The sequence below is a fragment of the Macaca fascicularis genome, chromosome 1 (assembly GCF_037993035.2).
Source record: "Macaca fascicularis isolate 582-1 chromosome 1, T2T-MFA8v1.1".
NCBI classification, from domain to species: Eukaryota; Metazoa; Chordata; class Mammalia; order Primates; family Cercopithecidae; genus Macaca; species Macaca fascicularis.
This window is the reverse complement of record NC_088375.1, coordinates 38506809-38522947: the sequence shown is the minus strand read 5'-3', so window position 1 is coordinate 38522947 and position 16139 is coordinate 38506809. Positions and strand designations below refer to the sequence as shown.

Below are 16139 nucleotides of genomic sequence, written 5' to 3'. Positions count from 1 at the left end.
AGGCAGGGCCATGAGGCAGGCAGGCTTGAGCTGGGTTCAGGGACCTGGGTTTGCCTCCCCACTATTTAACCATGGGCATAATCGCAAATTGCACCAAGGCTTGATTTCTTGAACTTTAAAAGCAAATTCTGTCATATATTTCACAGAGTTGTTGAAGGATTAGAAGAAGTGCTGTTTATGATGCATTTAGTAGGTAGTAGAACCTTACCTACTGGTTTCCTTGTATGGTAGGTTGGGAAATGTCTGCCTCAAAGATGTCCACGTCCTAATCCCCAGAACCTGTGGATATGTTACCTTAAATGGCAAAAACAAAACAAAACCAAACCCTTGGCAGATATGATTAAATTAAGGATCTTGAGACAAAGAGGCTATTCTGAATAATCTGGTGGGCCCAGTGTAATCAGAGGGGCCTTGTTAGAGGGAGGCAAAAGGGTCAGAGTTGAGGAGATGTGACAATGGAAGCAAAGGTCAGAGTGATGCCATTGCTGAAAGAAGGACATGAGCCAAGGAACACAGATGGCCTCTAGAACTAGAAAAGAGAAGGAAGAGATTCTCCTTAGAGCCTCCAGAAGGAACATGACACTTTGATTTCAGCTGATAAGACACATTTTTGGACTTCTGTCCTCCAGAACTTTGAAAGAATAAATTTGCATTGCTCGAGGCCACTAAGTTAGTGGTAATTTATTATGGTGGCAACAGGAAACTAATAGGTCTACCTTTACCCAGAATAAAATAAGAAGCCAAATAATGAAATTAACATTTGGCCATTTCTCAGCAGCCCCTGGCACCTTCTCTTCTCAGATCTTTGTACTTCTCTCTTCCTTTTCTTTCTGTTTCCTTTTGTTATTCATTTAACAAATATGGTCACCTGGGTCCCTCTTTTGGAAAACTCCCCCAATATTCCCAAATGTCTCTCAGTACTGGAATTCCATGGCCGTGTATTTGTTCCTTTGAATTTTTGTTAATATCTTGTTCCAAAAATGCATTCCATACCATAACCTGCTGTACTGACATTAAAAAGTAGGTATGGCAATGATGTCTTTTTTTTTTTTTTTTTTTTGACATGGAGTCTTTCACTCTGTCGCCCAGGCTGAAATGCAGTGGTGCCATCCCGGCTCACTGCAACCTCCACCTCCTGGATTCAAGCAATTCTCCTGACTCAGCCTCCCAAGTAGCTGGGGTTACAGACATGCGCCACCACACCCGGCTTACTTTTGTCTTTTTAGTAGAGATGGGGTTTTGCCATGTTGGCCAGGCTGGTCTCAAGCTCCTGACCTCATGTGATCCACTCACCTCGGCCTCCCAAAGTGCTGGGATTACAGGCGTGAGCCACCACACCTGACCAATGTCTTTCATTTTAAGTCATTTTATTCTAATTGCAAATTAGTAAATTTAATCCAGAATACCAGGCAAATACACACAAAAAACCAGAAAGTAATAAGATAAAAATCACCCATCAGAACATCAGAAAAAATTGCTGTTGGCCAGGCATGGTGGCTCACACCTGTAATCCCAACACTTTGGGAGGCTGAGGTGGGCAGATTGCTTGAGCCCAGGAGTTCAAGACCAGCCTGGGCAACATGGTGAAACCCCCATCTCTACTAAAAATACAAAAAATTAGCCAGGTGTGGTGCACGCGCCTGTAGTCTCAGCTACTCAGGAGGCTGAGGTGGGAGGGTCACTTGAGCCTGGGAGGTCAAGGCTGCAGTCAGCTGAGATCATGCCACTGCACTACAACCATGGCAACAGAGTGAAGGGAAGGAAGGAGGGAAGGAGGGAGGGAGGGAGGGAGGGAGGGAAGGAAGGAAGGAAGGAAGGAAGGAAGGAAGGAAGGAAGGAAGGAAGGAAGGAGATATGGGAAGGGAAGGGAAGAGAAGGGAGGAAAAAATTTGCTGTTAACATATTTTAGTGTATTTCTTTTCAGTGGTTTTGCTGACTACATATTTCTGCATATAAGCATATCTTTATTTGTTCATTTTACCAAAAAAGGGTTTTACATCCTAATAGTACTTTGTAAATTCTTTTCAAATTGATGTTTTCCAACATTAATATGCAGTTTTTAATAGCATAGCTTTAATAGTCCTTAAAATTTTTAATAGATCCAATTGCGACCAAGATCTTCAAGGACAGGTAAGACTGCCCCACTAAGCTGGGGGGCACTGAGGTAGGGAGAATCCCTTGCATTCTCTTTGTGGAAAAACAAGCCTCCCCTTTGAGCAATAGTCTAAACTTAAATCTCAGGCTGCACTTTTCAGAGTGGGTTGTGCTTATCCTGTTCATCACAAATCCCTTTATGTGTTTGGCTTTTTAATACCTGATTTATTATATGTATTTTAAGACCCTTCTGAGGAATCTGACTCATTTGTAGTCAGTGCAATTCATCCTCGAAAACCAAATGATGAATTATCAAGTTAGTGAAAAGGTCTTGCTTGTTAAATAATGTTGTTTTCAACATAATATATTTTATTATATTTAATCAGTAGTTTCCCCTTGGCTATTTCTTTTTTAATTCAGTAGAAGAGTGTGCGTGTGTGTGTGTGTGTGTGTGTGTGTGTCGAGTCTGATCTGAGCCATTTTCTGTGGGTAGGTAAAATCCATTTGCCAACTTTTGGCCAAGGCTAGTCCTTGTACGAATGGGAGTAGAATACCGTAGCAAAGAACACGGGTTCAGGAGTCCGACTTATTTTCAAATGAGGCTCTGACATTTCCTACCTATGTGACCTTTAACCAAATTATTAACTTCTCTAAGTCTGGGATTTCTCATGTAGAAAATGGGAGTAATAACCGATTCTGCCTTACTGGGTTATTGTGAGGATTCAATGAAATCAGCAGTGGTGGAACCAAGAAGTGACTTGTCACTTTTTGGGGCTTTAGAGCACTATTACTACACATGCATAATCGCCATCAGCTCTCTTAAGCAATTCCAAATAAACCTATAGTTTAAGAAAAGACAGTGGGTCTCCTATGCCACCTCAAGTCCCTTAGCCCTGCTCTCCAACCAAATTACATTCTCAAACCTGCCCCATATGGGGATTCTGGAGCCTCTGAAGATAGTGCATGTGTGTCACCATATATGTCTGTTTTCACACTGCTGACAAAGACATACCCAAGACTGGGCAATTTACAAAAGAAAGAGGTTTATTGGACTTATAGTTTCACATGGCTGGGGAGGCCTCACAATCATGGCTGAAGTCAAGTTAGAGCAAGTCACATCTTACGTGGATGGCAGCAGGCAGAGAGGAGCTTGTGTAGGGAAACTCCCCTTTATAATACTGTCAGATTTCATGAGACTTACTCACTATCATGAGAACAGCACAGGAAAGACCTGCCTCCACTATTCAATTACCTCCCACCAGGTCCCTCCCACCACAACACAAGAGAATTCAAGATGAGATTTGGTTGGGGACACAGCCCAACCATATCAGTCACTTAGCACAATGCCTGGTACATAGTACATAAACATTAGCAATCACTAGTACTATTATGGCAATGAACCAGTTTGCCAACACAGAGTTGATTTTTCTTTCCTTATACATAGTTAAATTCACAAAGGATGCTAAAGAACATACCTCCCCTTACTACAGTGGTTCAAATCCACTGTCTTATCAAGAAATGCACTGAATTCCAATAATGTATTTCAGCTTTTCAGTACTCATCAATTTCCATTCAGTCATACCTTCCTAACTTGCCTTATTCTAAAAAGGATTTAAAACTTTTTTTTTTTTTTTGAGACAGGGTCTCACTGTCACCTAGGCTGGAGTGCGGTGGCGTGAACATGGCTCACACAACCTCTGCCTCCTGGCTCAAGTGATCCTCTCACCTCACCCTCACGGGTAGCTGGGACCATAGGCATGAGCCACTACACTTAGCTAATTTTTGGATTTTTTTGTAGAGATGGGGTTTTGCCATGTTGCTCAGGATGAAAACTGCTAACTTTTGATGTACTTTTTCATATGTGGTCACTTGGCTTTTAACTTCTCTTTTATTAATTTTTCTCTTCTTTTTAAAAAACTTTTTGTATTTCTGATTATCCAAGTAAATATTTCATTGTAGTAGTTGACAAACTTTAAATACATTTCTTTTTTCTATGTGTAAAAATTTTCTATGTACCAAAACATTTCAATGTATAAGAAAGAACAGAGCTGAAACTGTATCATATGTATAATTTTGTGTCTTGCTATTTTTACTCAAGCCATTCCTATGTCATTACACACTTTTAAACAATATTTCTAATGACCACCAAATGGATGTTCCATAAATTCTCCATCATTTCTTAGTGCTGAATATGTAAACTGACTGGAATTCCTCCTTGTTTATTTTAAATCAGTGTGTAGAGGGTGACAATGGTGGAGGTGCTGGTAACAAACAAGAAGAGGAAATAAATCATGACCAGTGTGTTTTCGATATGTGTATGGATATTTTCTGTGGTTGGAGGTAGGAAACATAGACAGTCATAGCCAGATCAACGGAACTTAACATAAGTGAATGTTTCCTGGAATGTTCTGGAACACGTACGTGCATATCAGGGTTTCTAAAAGGTTGGATAATGATGAAGAGTATGATACCTTACATCTATGTTAACACTTTTCTCCCTTTCTTTACCTTGTTTCAAGAAGGATTTAGGGTGAACTCAACAAAAACAAAACAACCCAATCAAAAACGGGCAAAGGACTTGAATAGACATTTCTCCCCACCCCCCAAAACAGATATACAAATGGCCAATAACCACATGAATAGGTGCTTAACATCACTAATTATTAAAGAAATGTGAATCAAAACCATAGTGAGATACCACCTCACACCCATTAGTAAAACTACAATAAGGGAAGAGAAAACCTAGAAAATAACAAGTGTTGATGAAGATGTGAAGAAATTGGAATGCCTGTGTCTTTTAGTAGGAATGTAAAATGGTGCAGTCACTATGGAAAACAATATGACTGTTCTTCAAAAAAAAATTTAAAATAGAATTACCATATTATCCAGCAGTTCCACTTCTGTGTATATATCCAAAATAATGGAAAGCAGGGTCTCAAAGAGATATTTGTACACCTGTGTTCATATCAGCATTATTCATTATAGCCAAAAGGTAAAAGAAAGCCAAATGTCCACTGATGGATGAATGGACAAGCACAATGTGGTATATATACAATGGAATATTAGTCAGGCTTACAAAGGAAGGAAATTCTGCAATATGCAGAATGAATGAATGAACCTGAAGATATCATGCTAACTGAAAGAAGCAAATAATAAAAAGTCAGATCCTGTATGATTCCACTTATATGAGGTACCCAGAGTAGTCAAATTCATACAGACACACAGTAGAACGGTGGTTACCAGAGATTGTTGGGGGAGAATGGGGAGTTGTTTAATGGGTATAGAGTTTCAGTTCTGCAAGATGAAAAGAGTTCTGGACATTGGTTGCACAAGAAGGCAAATATATTTAACACTACTGAATTGTACACTTAAACATGGTTAAGATAGTAAATTTTATGTTATGTGTATTTTACCACAATTAATTTTTTTTTTTTTGAGATGGAATCTCACTCTGTTGCCAGGCTGGAGGGCAGTGGTGCGATCTCGGCTCACTGCAACCTCTGCCTCCCAGGTTCAAGCAATTCTCCTGCCTCAGCCTCCCAAGTAGCTGGGACTACAGGCATGTACCACCAAGCCCAACTAATTTTGTATTTTTAGTAGAGACAGGGTTTCACCATGTTGGCCAGGATAGTCTTGATCTCTTGACCTTGTGATCCGCCTGTCTCGGCCTCCCAAAATGCTGGGATTTACAGGCGTGAGCCACGGTGTCTGGCCTCATAATTAAAATTTAAAAAATAAAAAATTATTCCAACATATGATCCAGTTGTTCCTTACAACAACCTAGTGAGGGAACAGGCTGAGTGTCATTATTTCATTTTAGAGTAGGGGAGATCCCCTTGTAGGGGTGTCATGGCATTCCCGCAGCTTCTAGGGGCAGGGGGTGACTACCCACTGCAATCCCTCTCAGGTCTATCCTGGCATCCCCAGCGACATGGCTTGCTCCTTTCTGATCCTCAGCTCATTTGGCTGCCTGTGCCTTATTCTCTGTGTTGCCATCTCCTTATATCTGCAGAAGATGCATTGCAGGACCCAGTGTGCTGCCTTCCTCATTCACTCTCCTAACTTTGGAGACTCACTCAGGAACCAGAAGTTCTCCTGGCTGCCTGCTCAGAACTCTACAGAAAGCTCAGTGTTGGCATGTCAACCTCCCCCAGAAAAATGAACAGAAGTTAAGTCCAATTAAGAGTTTCGGTTTGAGGAGTTCTGACAAATGACACTCTCATGTAACACACACTCCGTCAAGATACAGAGCATTTCTAGTACCCAAGAAAGTTTCCCTTCCCAGTCAAACTCGCTCCCCCAAGACAACCACTGTTTTGATTTTTTACTCCCTGAGAAATTTGAATTATTCTTTTGGGTTGGGGATGGGGTAGGGGTGGGGGTGTGGGAAGAGATGGCTTTTTGCTGAGTATTCTTCCCAAGCTATTGTTTATGCTAGGACGTGGGTCCTATTAAATGAAAAAAAAAAAAAAAAAAGAAGAAGAAGAAGAAGAGAGAAATAACTCCCTTTGTTTCTCCTTGCATTTTAGCCATAGCTTCCCTTTCGTTGGGGGCAGCAGAGGCCAAGGTCTAACTCAATAGAGGGTAAAGGAGGGTGACACATTAAAGAAAGGAACACCACACACACACACAAACACACACACACATTTTATATCTCGACATTCCACTATCTCCATTGTTGGTGCTTTTTCTAAATCCCCTAATTATGGGAATTTCCCAAGTTTCTGTCCTCTATCTTCTATTACTACGTATAAAACTCTGACCTGTCACATGTGGTCCAATTAAGAAATTCATGGAATAGATAATAAGAGGACATAACAGGCACTTAGGTGGTAATAACATTAACGTAGTATCCTGTCCCTCCAGCAGTTTACTGTTTGGTGGGGACAACTGACATGCTAACAGCTAATTTACATTCACCCTAAATCAAATCCTCCTCTTGTGCTCTCTTTCTTGATGGTTGGAACCAATACTACCCACTTACAACTCCAGAAGCCTTCCTCCCTCTTCTTTCATCAATGCCTCCATACGCTGAACCAATCAGTCACCAAGTCCACTAACTTTGCCCCTAAAGTATGTCTCAAATGCATCACTCTTCTCCACCTTAGTTGTCACGAGCCCAGCTCAGGATACTCTCACCCCTCCTCTGGACCATGACCACCTAGCCACTGAAGCATCTGTCTCAAATGCCAACCTGACCCTGTCATTCCCTCAGTCCCCATGGACAACTGTCCATAGGAAGCATCCACTACTCTGAACATCACAAACAAGGGCCCCAATAATCTGACCCTGTCCACCTCCAGGCTTAGCTCCTGCTGCCCCCATCCTTTTCCTTCCACTCCAGCAACATGGCCCCCGTTTCCTGGCTGCTTCTAGTCACTGCTTAGGAACCCCTCGCCCCAGCCCCGGAAACACACAAATATACTGGTATCTTGTCGCTGTTTCTATGGCAACCTGTGCCCTTCTCTCACTGTGCATCTCTCCCACCAGCCTGTCTCTCCCACCAGTCTGACAGTTCCTTGAAGGCAAGAACCAAGCCTTGTTCATGCCTGTGTCCTCAGTGCTTAGCACACAGTAGGAGCACATTATCAGGCACTGTTTTAAGCACTTTTCACACATCACCTCATGACACTGTATGAGGAAGTTGTTATTAGGGCCGGGTGCGGTGGCTCACACCTGTAATCCCAGCACTTTGGGAGGCCCAGGCGGGTGGATCATGAGGTCAGGAGATCGAGACCATCCTGGCTAACAAGGTGAAACCCCGTCTCTACTAAAAGATACAAAAAATTAGCCGGGCGTGGTGGCGGGCGCCTGTAGTCCCAGCTACTCAGGAGGCTGAGGCAGGAGAATGGCGTAAACTCGGGAGGCGGAGCTTGCAGTGAGCCGAGATGGCGCCACTGCACTCCAGCCTGGGGGACAGAGCGAGACTCAGTCTCAAAAGAAAAAAAAAAAGAAAAGAGAAAAGAAAAAATAGACACTGTTATTACAGTGTCTATTTCACACTTGAGGATAGTGAGAGATTAAGCAGCTTGCCTGAGATGCAACAATCAGGAAGTAGCAGAACTGAGATTTAAACTCAAGCAATTGGGCTCCAAGGATGGCTCTTCAACACCATGCTCACCTGCCCCTCAATTTACATGTGCTTGTTAAAAGAATGAACGATGACCCATTTTCACCTCCCCAACTAAGTAAACAGTTTTCTCCCACTAAACATTAGCATCACTAGTACTGGACGCTGCTTCCTTTCCCTGCATCTGTCTTCCATTGTTCGCTCCTCCAGGGATTTTGGCTTTCACCTCTCTTCTCTCCCCTCTCAAAACCCATTCAGCCCCTCATCATGTCTAGGTGTTCAGTCTTGTTTTCCTTTTGAAACATCTGTCAGATTCACTCCTTCCTCTCTGTTCTCAATCGCTGTCATCCTGGTCTGGCCCTCATCCCTTCACGCCACATGACCTTAGCAGCGTCCTTACTGGTTTTCCTGACTTCAGTAACTTAATCCTTTGGGATCTTGAGGTTTACACGCATTTTTATTTAACTATCACAACAACCCATGAACTAGCTATTATTATTTATGTTTTATAGATGAGGAGCTGAACGATAGAGCCAAGGTTTAAACGGGGTTTGTGTTGCTCCAAGGACTGTGCCATCTCCAGACTGGTGACCTTGGGCAAGTCACTTACCCTCCCAGAGTCTCAGATTTCTCATTTATAAAATGGGCATGATGGCAGTAATTATCGCACTGTAAGAGCAACCGAGATAACACTTAACACCCTGCCTGACACACACACACTAAGTGCTCAATGATTTTCAGCAATCAAAGTCCACAATCCTCATCCACAAACTCCACAGCATATCTAGCATATGAGTTGGCTAAGGTTCTGGGCAAAATGTTTTCTAGAATAGTCCTTGAACCACAGTGAGAGGAAGTTGTCATACCTGGCCCCTTCTTTATTCCTTGTAGGTGCGCTCTCCTGGGAGGCACCATATGCTGTATGAAAAATTACTTTACATGGTTATTTGCAGAATGTACAGCAACATAAAGTACACCCCATCTGGTGGAAAGTGCACAGAATCTGCAGTTCTGCTCTGTCCAGGCTGTGTGACTACAGGAAGTCGTGAAGCCTCTCTGAACTTATTTTCTCATCTACAAAATGGGAGAAATGGATGGCGTAGGGGCTCACGTCCGTAATCCCACCACTTTGGGAGGCAGAGGCAGGAGGGTCTTGTGAGCTCAGGTGTTCGAGGCCAGCCTAGGCAATATACTGAGAGCTCTATCTCTACAAAAAATTTAAAAATCAGCTGGGCGTGGTGGCTCTCACCTGTAGTCCCAGCTACTCGGGAGGCTGAGGCGAGAGGACCGCTTGAGCCCAGGAGGTCGAGGGTGCAGTGAGCTGTGATTGTGCCACTGCACTCCAGCCTGGGTGACAGAGAGAGTCCCTGCCCCCCAAAAAGGGGAAGGAGGGGAATAATACCTTCCCCCAAAGAATACTGAGATGATGCATACACAACTTTTTAGCACACTCTCCAACACAAAGTAAGACCCTACTTGAAGGAGCTGTGTAGCATCATAATCAGATACTATGCTTCATTTTAAGTCGAGGACCAGATAGATTTATAAATTACATACTGTCAAAATCAAGTATTAAAAGTAGAGGAAAGGTAAGAGGATTTTGCAAAACAGGTACAACTACAGTTTATCCTGAAAAGCCGACTGCCTACCTCTGAGGGAACAAGCCGCTCTTCACCTTCAAGCCTGAGGAGAGGGCGGTAGAAAGCCGCCCACCTCCTCCGCCCCGAGGGCTCCGCCTCCAGGGCGGAGGGACGCAGGCCCAGGCCCCGCCCACTGGGGGAGGGGCAGGCCCTGATCACGTGAGTGGGGTACGGAAGTCGTGCTTCAGGCGGCTTTCGTGATTGGCCGCAGCCGAGGGTCCTGGGGGTGGGGTCAGGCTCTCCGACTCGCCGGGAGGAGCCGGGACTGGAGGCTGCAGAGGGGGCCGGCTCTGGAGTCCGGGATTCGGCCAGTGGTGCTGAGCGAGTGCTGGACCAGCGGTGGTCCCGTGCACCTGGCCTGCGCGCGTGCCCGCTGCTTGGCGTCCCCCAGTCTAAGGCGCGGGCGGCTGCGGGAACAGGCCGGGTGGGCGGAAGGAGGCCGGGAGGCACGGGCGCTCTGTGCGCGGTGGAGGTGGAGGCGGCCGGGGCCGGGACGCCATGTCCATGGAGGACCCCTTCTTTGTGGTGAAAGGGTGAGTGTCGGCCGAGGGCTCCACTGGAGGAAGAGGTGGCGGTGCTGCCTGCCCGCACCTCCTCGGTCTTCTCGCAGTAGGGGGAGGGGAGGCAAGTTGGAGCTGGGGAGGGGTCACAGTGGAGACGGCTTAGTCTTGAGGGCCATGACCAAGCGTCCAGAGACGTCTCCTGCATCCCTACCTGGACGGTGAAGCCACTGTCCCCAGCCAAGCCCCTGGTGGTGGTGGGGCCTTTTTGGCCTGTGCGCTGCGGTACAACTTATTTGGGGGTCGAGGGGCTCAGCAGCTCTGCAGGTGAGAAGGAGACACGCAGGTCCTAGCTCACACTGGCCGTCTATTCGAGCATGGGACCTTGCTTCGAAGGAGCGAAAACAGCATCTGGGCAGGAAAAGGGAAATGGCCCTCCTGAGCTTTGTAGTTCGTGTTGACGGGGGTGAACTCCATTGTCCATTGAGTTTGGAGCGCTCGTCCGCAGGACTGGCGAGACCACAACAAGCCCAGAGGCGTCTGAGCACGTTTGCTGGGAGGGAGGCGGGGGCGGGGGCTGATCTGGGAGGCTGGGGAGCAGGGCACAGGAAGACAATTCAATGGGGGGAGTTTTTACTGAGTAATGTGAGGAGAGGAAAGCAGTCGTTCATACTCAGTGATGATTTGGAAGGAAAACAAAATGAAACAAGCCAAACCAAACTTTCCTCAGCTTTCTATTAGCAACCGGAATTTTCTCACAGTGCTAAAGGAAATGAGTGTTGCTTGTTAACTCCTTGATATCATCCAGGCTGTTTGACAGGTTTCTCCTATTTCTTCTGCCTTTCAGAATAGAACTGCCTTCTGTTCCCTTGTAAGCTGTCCTAACTCCATCTTGCTCGATTGTTTCTTTGGAGATAGAAACTTCAACTGCACTTTGTAATATCCACTTTGTAGCCATTAAACAAATGCAAGAAGATTAATTCTGATGTAACTTTTAGTTTCTTATTAGAAACGTGTCAGTTTTCTGTTTTAAATGTCAAACATGAAAAATCTGAAAACTGCAAAGTTCCCAAATCAGTACTGATCACAGAATGTCCCTTGCTTTTAACGAGTTGCTGCTAGCTTCCTATTTTTGTAGTGGTACAAGCTGGCTGTTGTATACTCAAGTATTGTAGAAAATTTAAATGGCATTTTAGGTGAAAGATTTTATCGATGATGCAGTAAAATACACTTATAATATTTCTTAACATTTCCCTGGAAAGGTCTTTTTCTTCACCTTACTCTAATTTAGATGGGAAAATGCTGAGTTGTAGATTTACTGGTAATATGTGACTTCCTACCTGGAAAATGTGATATTTATTAGAAGAATTGATTAGGGGTTAATTTTAAAAATGTGTTTTTTCCTTGATTGAAAGTTCTTAATGCTTAGGTTGGCAAAGGTTATCTCTGGCAGTGGAGATCAGAGATGATCAGAAATTTTTTGTTTGACTTTTTATGGAATTTGTCAAAAGCCTAAATTCTTCTGCCGTCGTGGCATTTTTTTTTTCTTGACGGTATCCAATACAGTCGTCTAATGCTTGTTCACTGATTAAATATCACTACTTTATTGGAACATTGGTTCGGAGTTTTGATTGACTTTTACATCATTTTAGCTCCTGTCTTTAAGGTTCTTGAAGGAAAAGAGATTCTCAGTACCTTCTACTGTGGAAAGGTAAAGTCACCCATGAAGGTGTATCCAGATTTTTTGGGAGTCATGCACCTGTGTTTATTAAAAGTATCAAGAATGCATTACACAGCATGGAAAAATTAAAGATGCCTAAATTATGGCCTAGGAGCTTCTAGTCTAATCTGAGAAACAAATTACCCCAAAATTAAGTAGAAATGACAGGTGGCAAATGAATGAGTGTTGAAGTGAATGCTGCAGATGATGAGTGCCCCAGGAGTTCAGAGAAAGGCATCTCCTTGGGAATTGTTAGGATTAGGAAAGCTTTTGGAGGCAATAAGTATATCTTGAATTACGTTTTGAAGATGGGCAGAATTTAGATAATCAAGCCTGTCTCTTTTATCTGGATGCTTATCAAAGAATCTTTTAATTGTTCTTCCTGCTTCTGGTCTCATTTCCTCTTTCAGCTGTCCTGGGATCTATTGGATCAGTGCTGTCCAATAGAAGTATAATGCCAGCCACGTACGTCATTTTACATTTTCTAGTAGCCACAGTAAAATAAAAAGGAACAGGTGAAATTAATTCTAATGTAATCTCTAGTACATTCAAAATATTCGACGTGTGATTAATACAAAGATTGATGAGATATTTTACTTTTGCACTAAGTCTTCTAAATCTAATACATATTTTACACTTACTGCACATTTAAATTTGGACATTAAATTTTCATCAGAAATAATTTATCTGTATTTAAAATTCATTAAATACTCTTTTTTTTCTTTTTTTTTTTTTTTTTTTGAGACAAGAGTCTCGTTCTGTTGCTCAGACTGGAGTGCAGTGGTGCAATCTCGGCTCACTGCAACCTCTGCCTCCCAGGTTCAAGCGATTCTTGCGCCTCAGCCTCCTGAGTAGCTGGGACTACAGGTGGGTGCCACCTCACCTGGCTAATTTTTGTATTTCCCTGCTAATTTTTGTATTTCCTGGGTAATTTTTTTTTTTTTTTTTTTTTTTTAGGACTACAGGTGGCCGCCACCATGCCTGGCTAATTTTTTGTATTTTTTAGTAGAGATGGGGTTTCACCATGTTAGCCAGGATGGTCTCAATCTCCTGACCTTCGATCCGCCTGCCTTGGCCTCCCAAAGTGCTGGGATTACAGGCGTGAGCCACCGCGCCTGGTCTACATACTCTTAATTGTTCCAAATATACATAAAAGTTTTTTGATAACTGAATTGCATGTCAGTTACCAAGTTTACATTAATTAAAATTTAATTTCTGTCACACTAGCCACATTTCCAGTCAGTAGTTGTATGTGGCTTCCGTATTGGACAGCACAGTGTAAGCTTTTCTAGAGCCCCAGGCAGGTGTACCCTACTTAATATTATTCAGTGGCTGCTGTTGGCCTGCAGAATAAAGTGCCAACACTTCCTGACCTCCCTGATCTAGCCTCTGCTCTCCCTTTGCCTTAGTACTCCAGCAGTGCCAGACTCAGTACAGTGACTATGATTGCTGTACTGGATGCTCTTACTCTACGTGCACCCACACTGCCTGCTTCACCCACGCAGCCTTCTGGAGTCAGTGTAAGCATCTCCCTTGCCTCCAGGAAGTGCTTCCCCGAATTATTGGACCTCTTCCTCTGTCTTTATTAGACTAGGAGCTCTGAGGGTTGAGACTGGTTTTTTTTGTTTTTGTTTTTTCCTGTATTTCCAGCCTACACCTTGAATATTTAGTGTAAATGTTGAGCACATACTCTTTGTTGGTGGTGGTGATTGTGATGGAATGGTGCCTCATGGGTGAGACCACCACCAGCAAAAGTCCTAAGTTGGGCAGTGTGTGTTAGAAATGATCTAGAAGAGCAGCCCAGGTGGAGTATACAGTTTAGGGAAGCAGTAGTAACAGCTCACATTTAAAGGATGCATCTCCAGTGCCAGGCATTCATATGAAGTGCTAAGTAAGCACTTTATATGAATTTTCACTCTGTAAAAACACCCATATGATGAATACTAGCCATATTTTAGAGATGAGAAGCTGAGGAAGTATTAGAGGGGTTAACTTGCTTGCCCAGGGTCACACAGCTAATAAGTGGTGTACTCAGGATTCAAATTAGAACAACCTGATTTCACAGCTACTGTCAATACTTCCCAGTGCAGGTCAAAAAGGGTCAAGTTATGTTGGCCTAAGGAGAATCTCATCTTGAGGCCATTGCAGATTTTTAAAGCAAGGAAATGACATGAAATTGGGATTTTAGGAATATTGATTTGGTAGTAGTGTTGGATGCATCAGTGTGAGGAAAAATGAAAAAGCAGAACAGTTAGAAAGCTGTTGTAACTTAAACATGCAGTGGTTAGTGCTTGAATGTTTGAAGCTCCTTTTGGCGGGTTTTGACATTGTCAATGTCCTGTTCAGAACAGAATCCCACAACAGGGATTGCTCTTTTTTATCCTTATGAAGTAGGTATTATTATTGTCATCATTTCACAATAAGGAAAATGAAACTTAGTAAAAAACTTCAACTTTATAAGCTTATATGTGGAAAGGCCAGGATTTATATATTTATTATAAATATATATTATATATATATAATATGGTCATTTTAAAAATTGGGATTATACTTTATATATGGTTTTATGACTTTTTCTTTTTTTTGGCCGGGGGGGACAGAGTCTCACTCTGTTGCCTAGGCTCGTGTGAAGTGGCATGATCTCAGCTCACTGTAACCTCGTAACCTCTACCTCCTAGGTTCAAGTGATTCTCCTGCCACACCTCCCGAGTAGCTGGGACTACAGATGTGCGCCACTACTCCTGGCTAATTTTGTATTTTTAGTAGAGATGGGGTTTCACCCTGTTAGCCAGGCTGGTCTTGAACTTTTGACCTCAGGTGATCCAAACACCTTGGCTTCTCAAAGTGTTGGAATCATAGGCGTGAGCCACCACGCCTGGCCTGTTTTATGACACTTTCATCTGTATTTCTTTATATCCTTCAAACTTCTGGGTGGCAGCTTTTAATGACTGCATTATATTTTGTCATAAAAATGTCCATCCTGGAGGATAAATTATATTTATGATCACACTACAATTAATGTGGTGATAAGCCTACTTGTCATAGGTCTGTATTGCTGCTTCTGATTATCATAGCCTGTATTCCTGGAGCATAATTGCTAATTCAGAGGGCATGCACAGCAAAGCGTTGGATGCATACTACCACATTGTCCTCCAGAATATTCCCCTATGCCCCACAAAGTGTTTGAGGGACCCAGTTCCCTGTCTCCCAGTACTGGGATTTTCATTTAAAAAAATCTTTACTAATCTACTGGGTGAAAATATCATATTTAAATCTTGTAGTCTTCATCTTTGTATTCAGTAGGGACGTACTCAGTGTTTGTTGAGTGAACGCATTTTGACCGTTTAGTTCTGTAGTTTTTTTCCTCCCTTGCTGACAAGCTTTTAGAATTAGCCTCCTTTTAGAATTTGCAGCTTCTAATCAGACCCAGAAGAAAACCATGTAACTAAGCATGTGGAGATAGAGTGTAAGTGAGCCACTCCTATGGATAAAAGGCGTGAATGTCATGGCTCTTTGCTGTTTTATTGCTTTGGAGGTTTTGTGTGTCTGATGAGGATAGTTTTTTTTGTTTTTTTTTTTTTGTTTTTTTTTTTGAGACAATCTCACTCTGTCACCCAGACTGGAGTGTAGTGGCGTGTCTCGGCTCACTGCAACCTCTGCTTCCCGGGTTCAAGCTATTCTCCCTGCCTCAGCCTCCCGAGTAGCCCGCCACCATGCCTGGCTAATTTTTGTATTTTTAGTAGAGATGGGGTTTCGCCATGTTGGCCAGGCTGGTCTTAAACTCCTGACCTCAAGTGATCTGCCCACCTGGGCCTCCCAAAATGCTGGGATTATAGGCATGAGCCACCGTGCCCAGCATGATAATGGTTTTATTTCCAGGTTTTTGGCTGTGGATTGATGTTGAAATAATGTAAGCAAATGAATAAGATGGTATATGTTGTATTCTTTAACCTTCTCTGTCTGCATATCTAGCTTTATTAACACTAGATTATGAGCTCCTCGAGGGCATCATGCATTCTGTTCACGTCGAAAAACTGTTTATTGGTAGAGTCACTGTGAAAAAATAACCCTTGTTTGTTAATTTTGGCCCAGTAAAATTGAATGTAAATCAAATC

At 43.1% G+C, this 16139-nt stretch overlaps 2 protein-coding genes across 3 annotated transcripts in view; one reads left to right on the top strand and one right to left on the bottom strand.

Moving 5' to 3' along the window:
• The window catches only part of LOC102136518 (major histocompatibility complex class I-related gene protein), a 31713-nt gene extending 21781 nt beyond the window's left edge, over nt 1–9932 (bottom strand). Inside the window, exon 1 of the mRNA XM_015446040.4 lies at nt 9814–9932. The gene's annotated coding sequence lies outside the window, so the exon portion shown is untranslated. The remainder of the gene's footprint in view (nt 1–9813) is intronic.
• Nucleotides 9933–10047: 115 nt separating this feature from the next.
• The window catches only part of STX6 (syntaxin 6), a 50300-nt gene continuing 44208 nt past the window's right edge, over nt 10048–16139 (top strand). For both annotated transcript variants that reach the window (XM_005540156.5, XM_074028329.1), the window contains exon 1: nt 10048–10337. In XM_005540156.5, the coding sequence (XP_005540213.1) occupies nt 10303–10337 (35 nt within the window). In that variant the 5' untranslated portion in view covers nt 10048–10302. The remainder of the gene's footprint in view (nt 10338–16139) is intronic.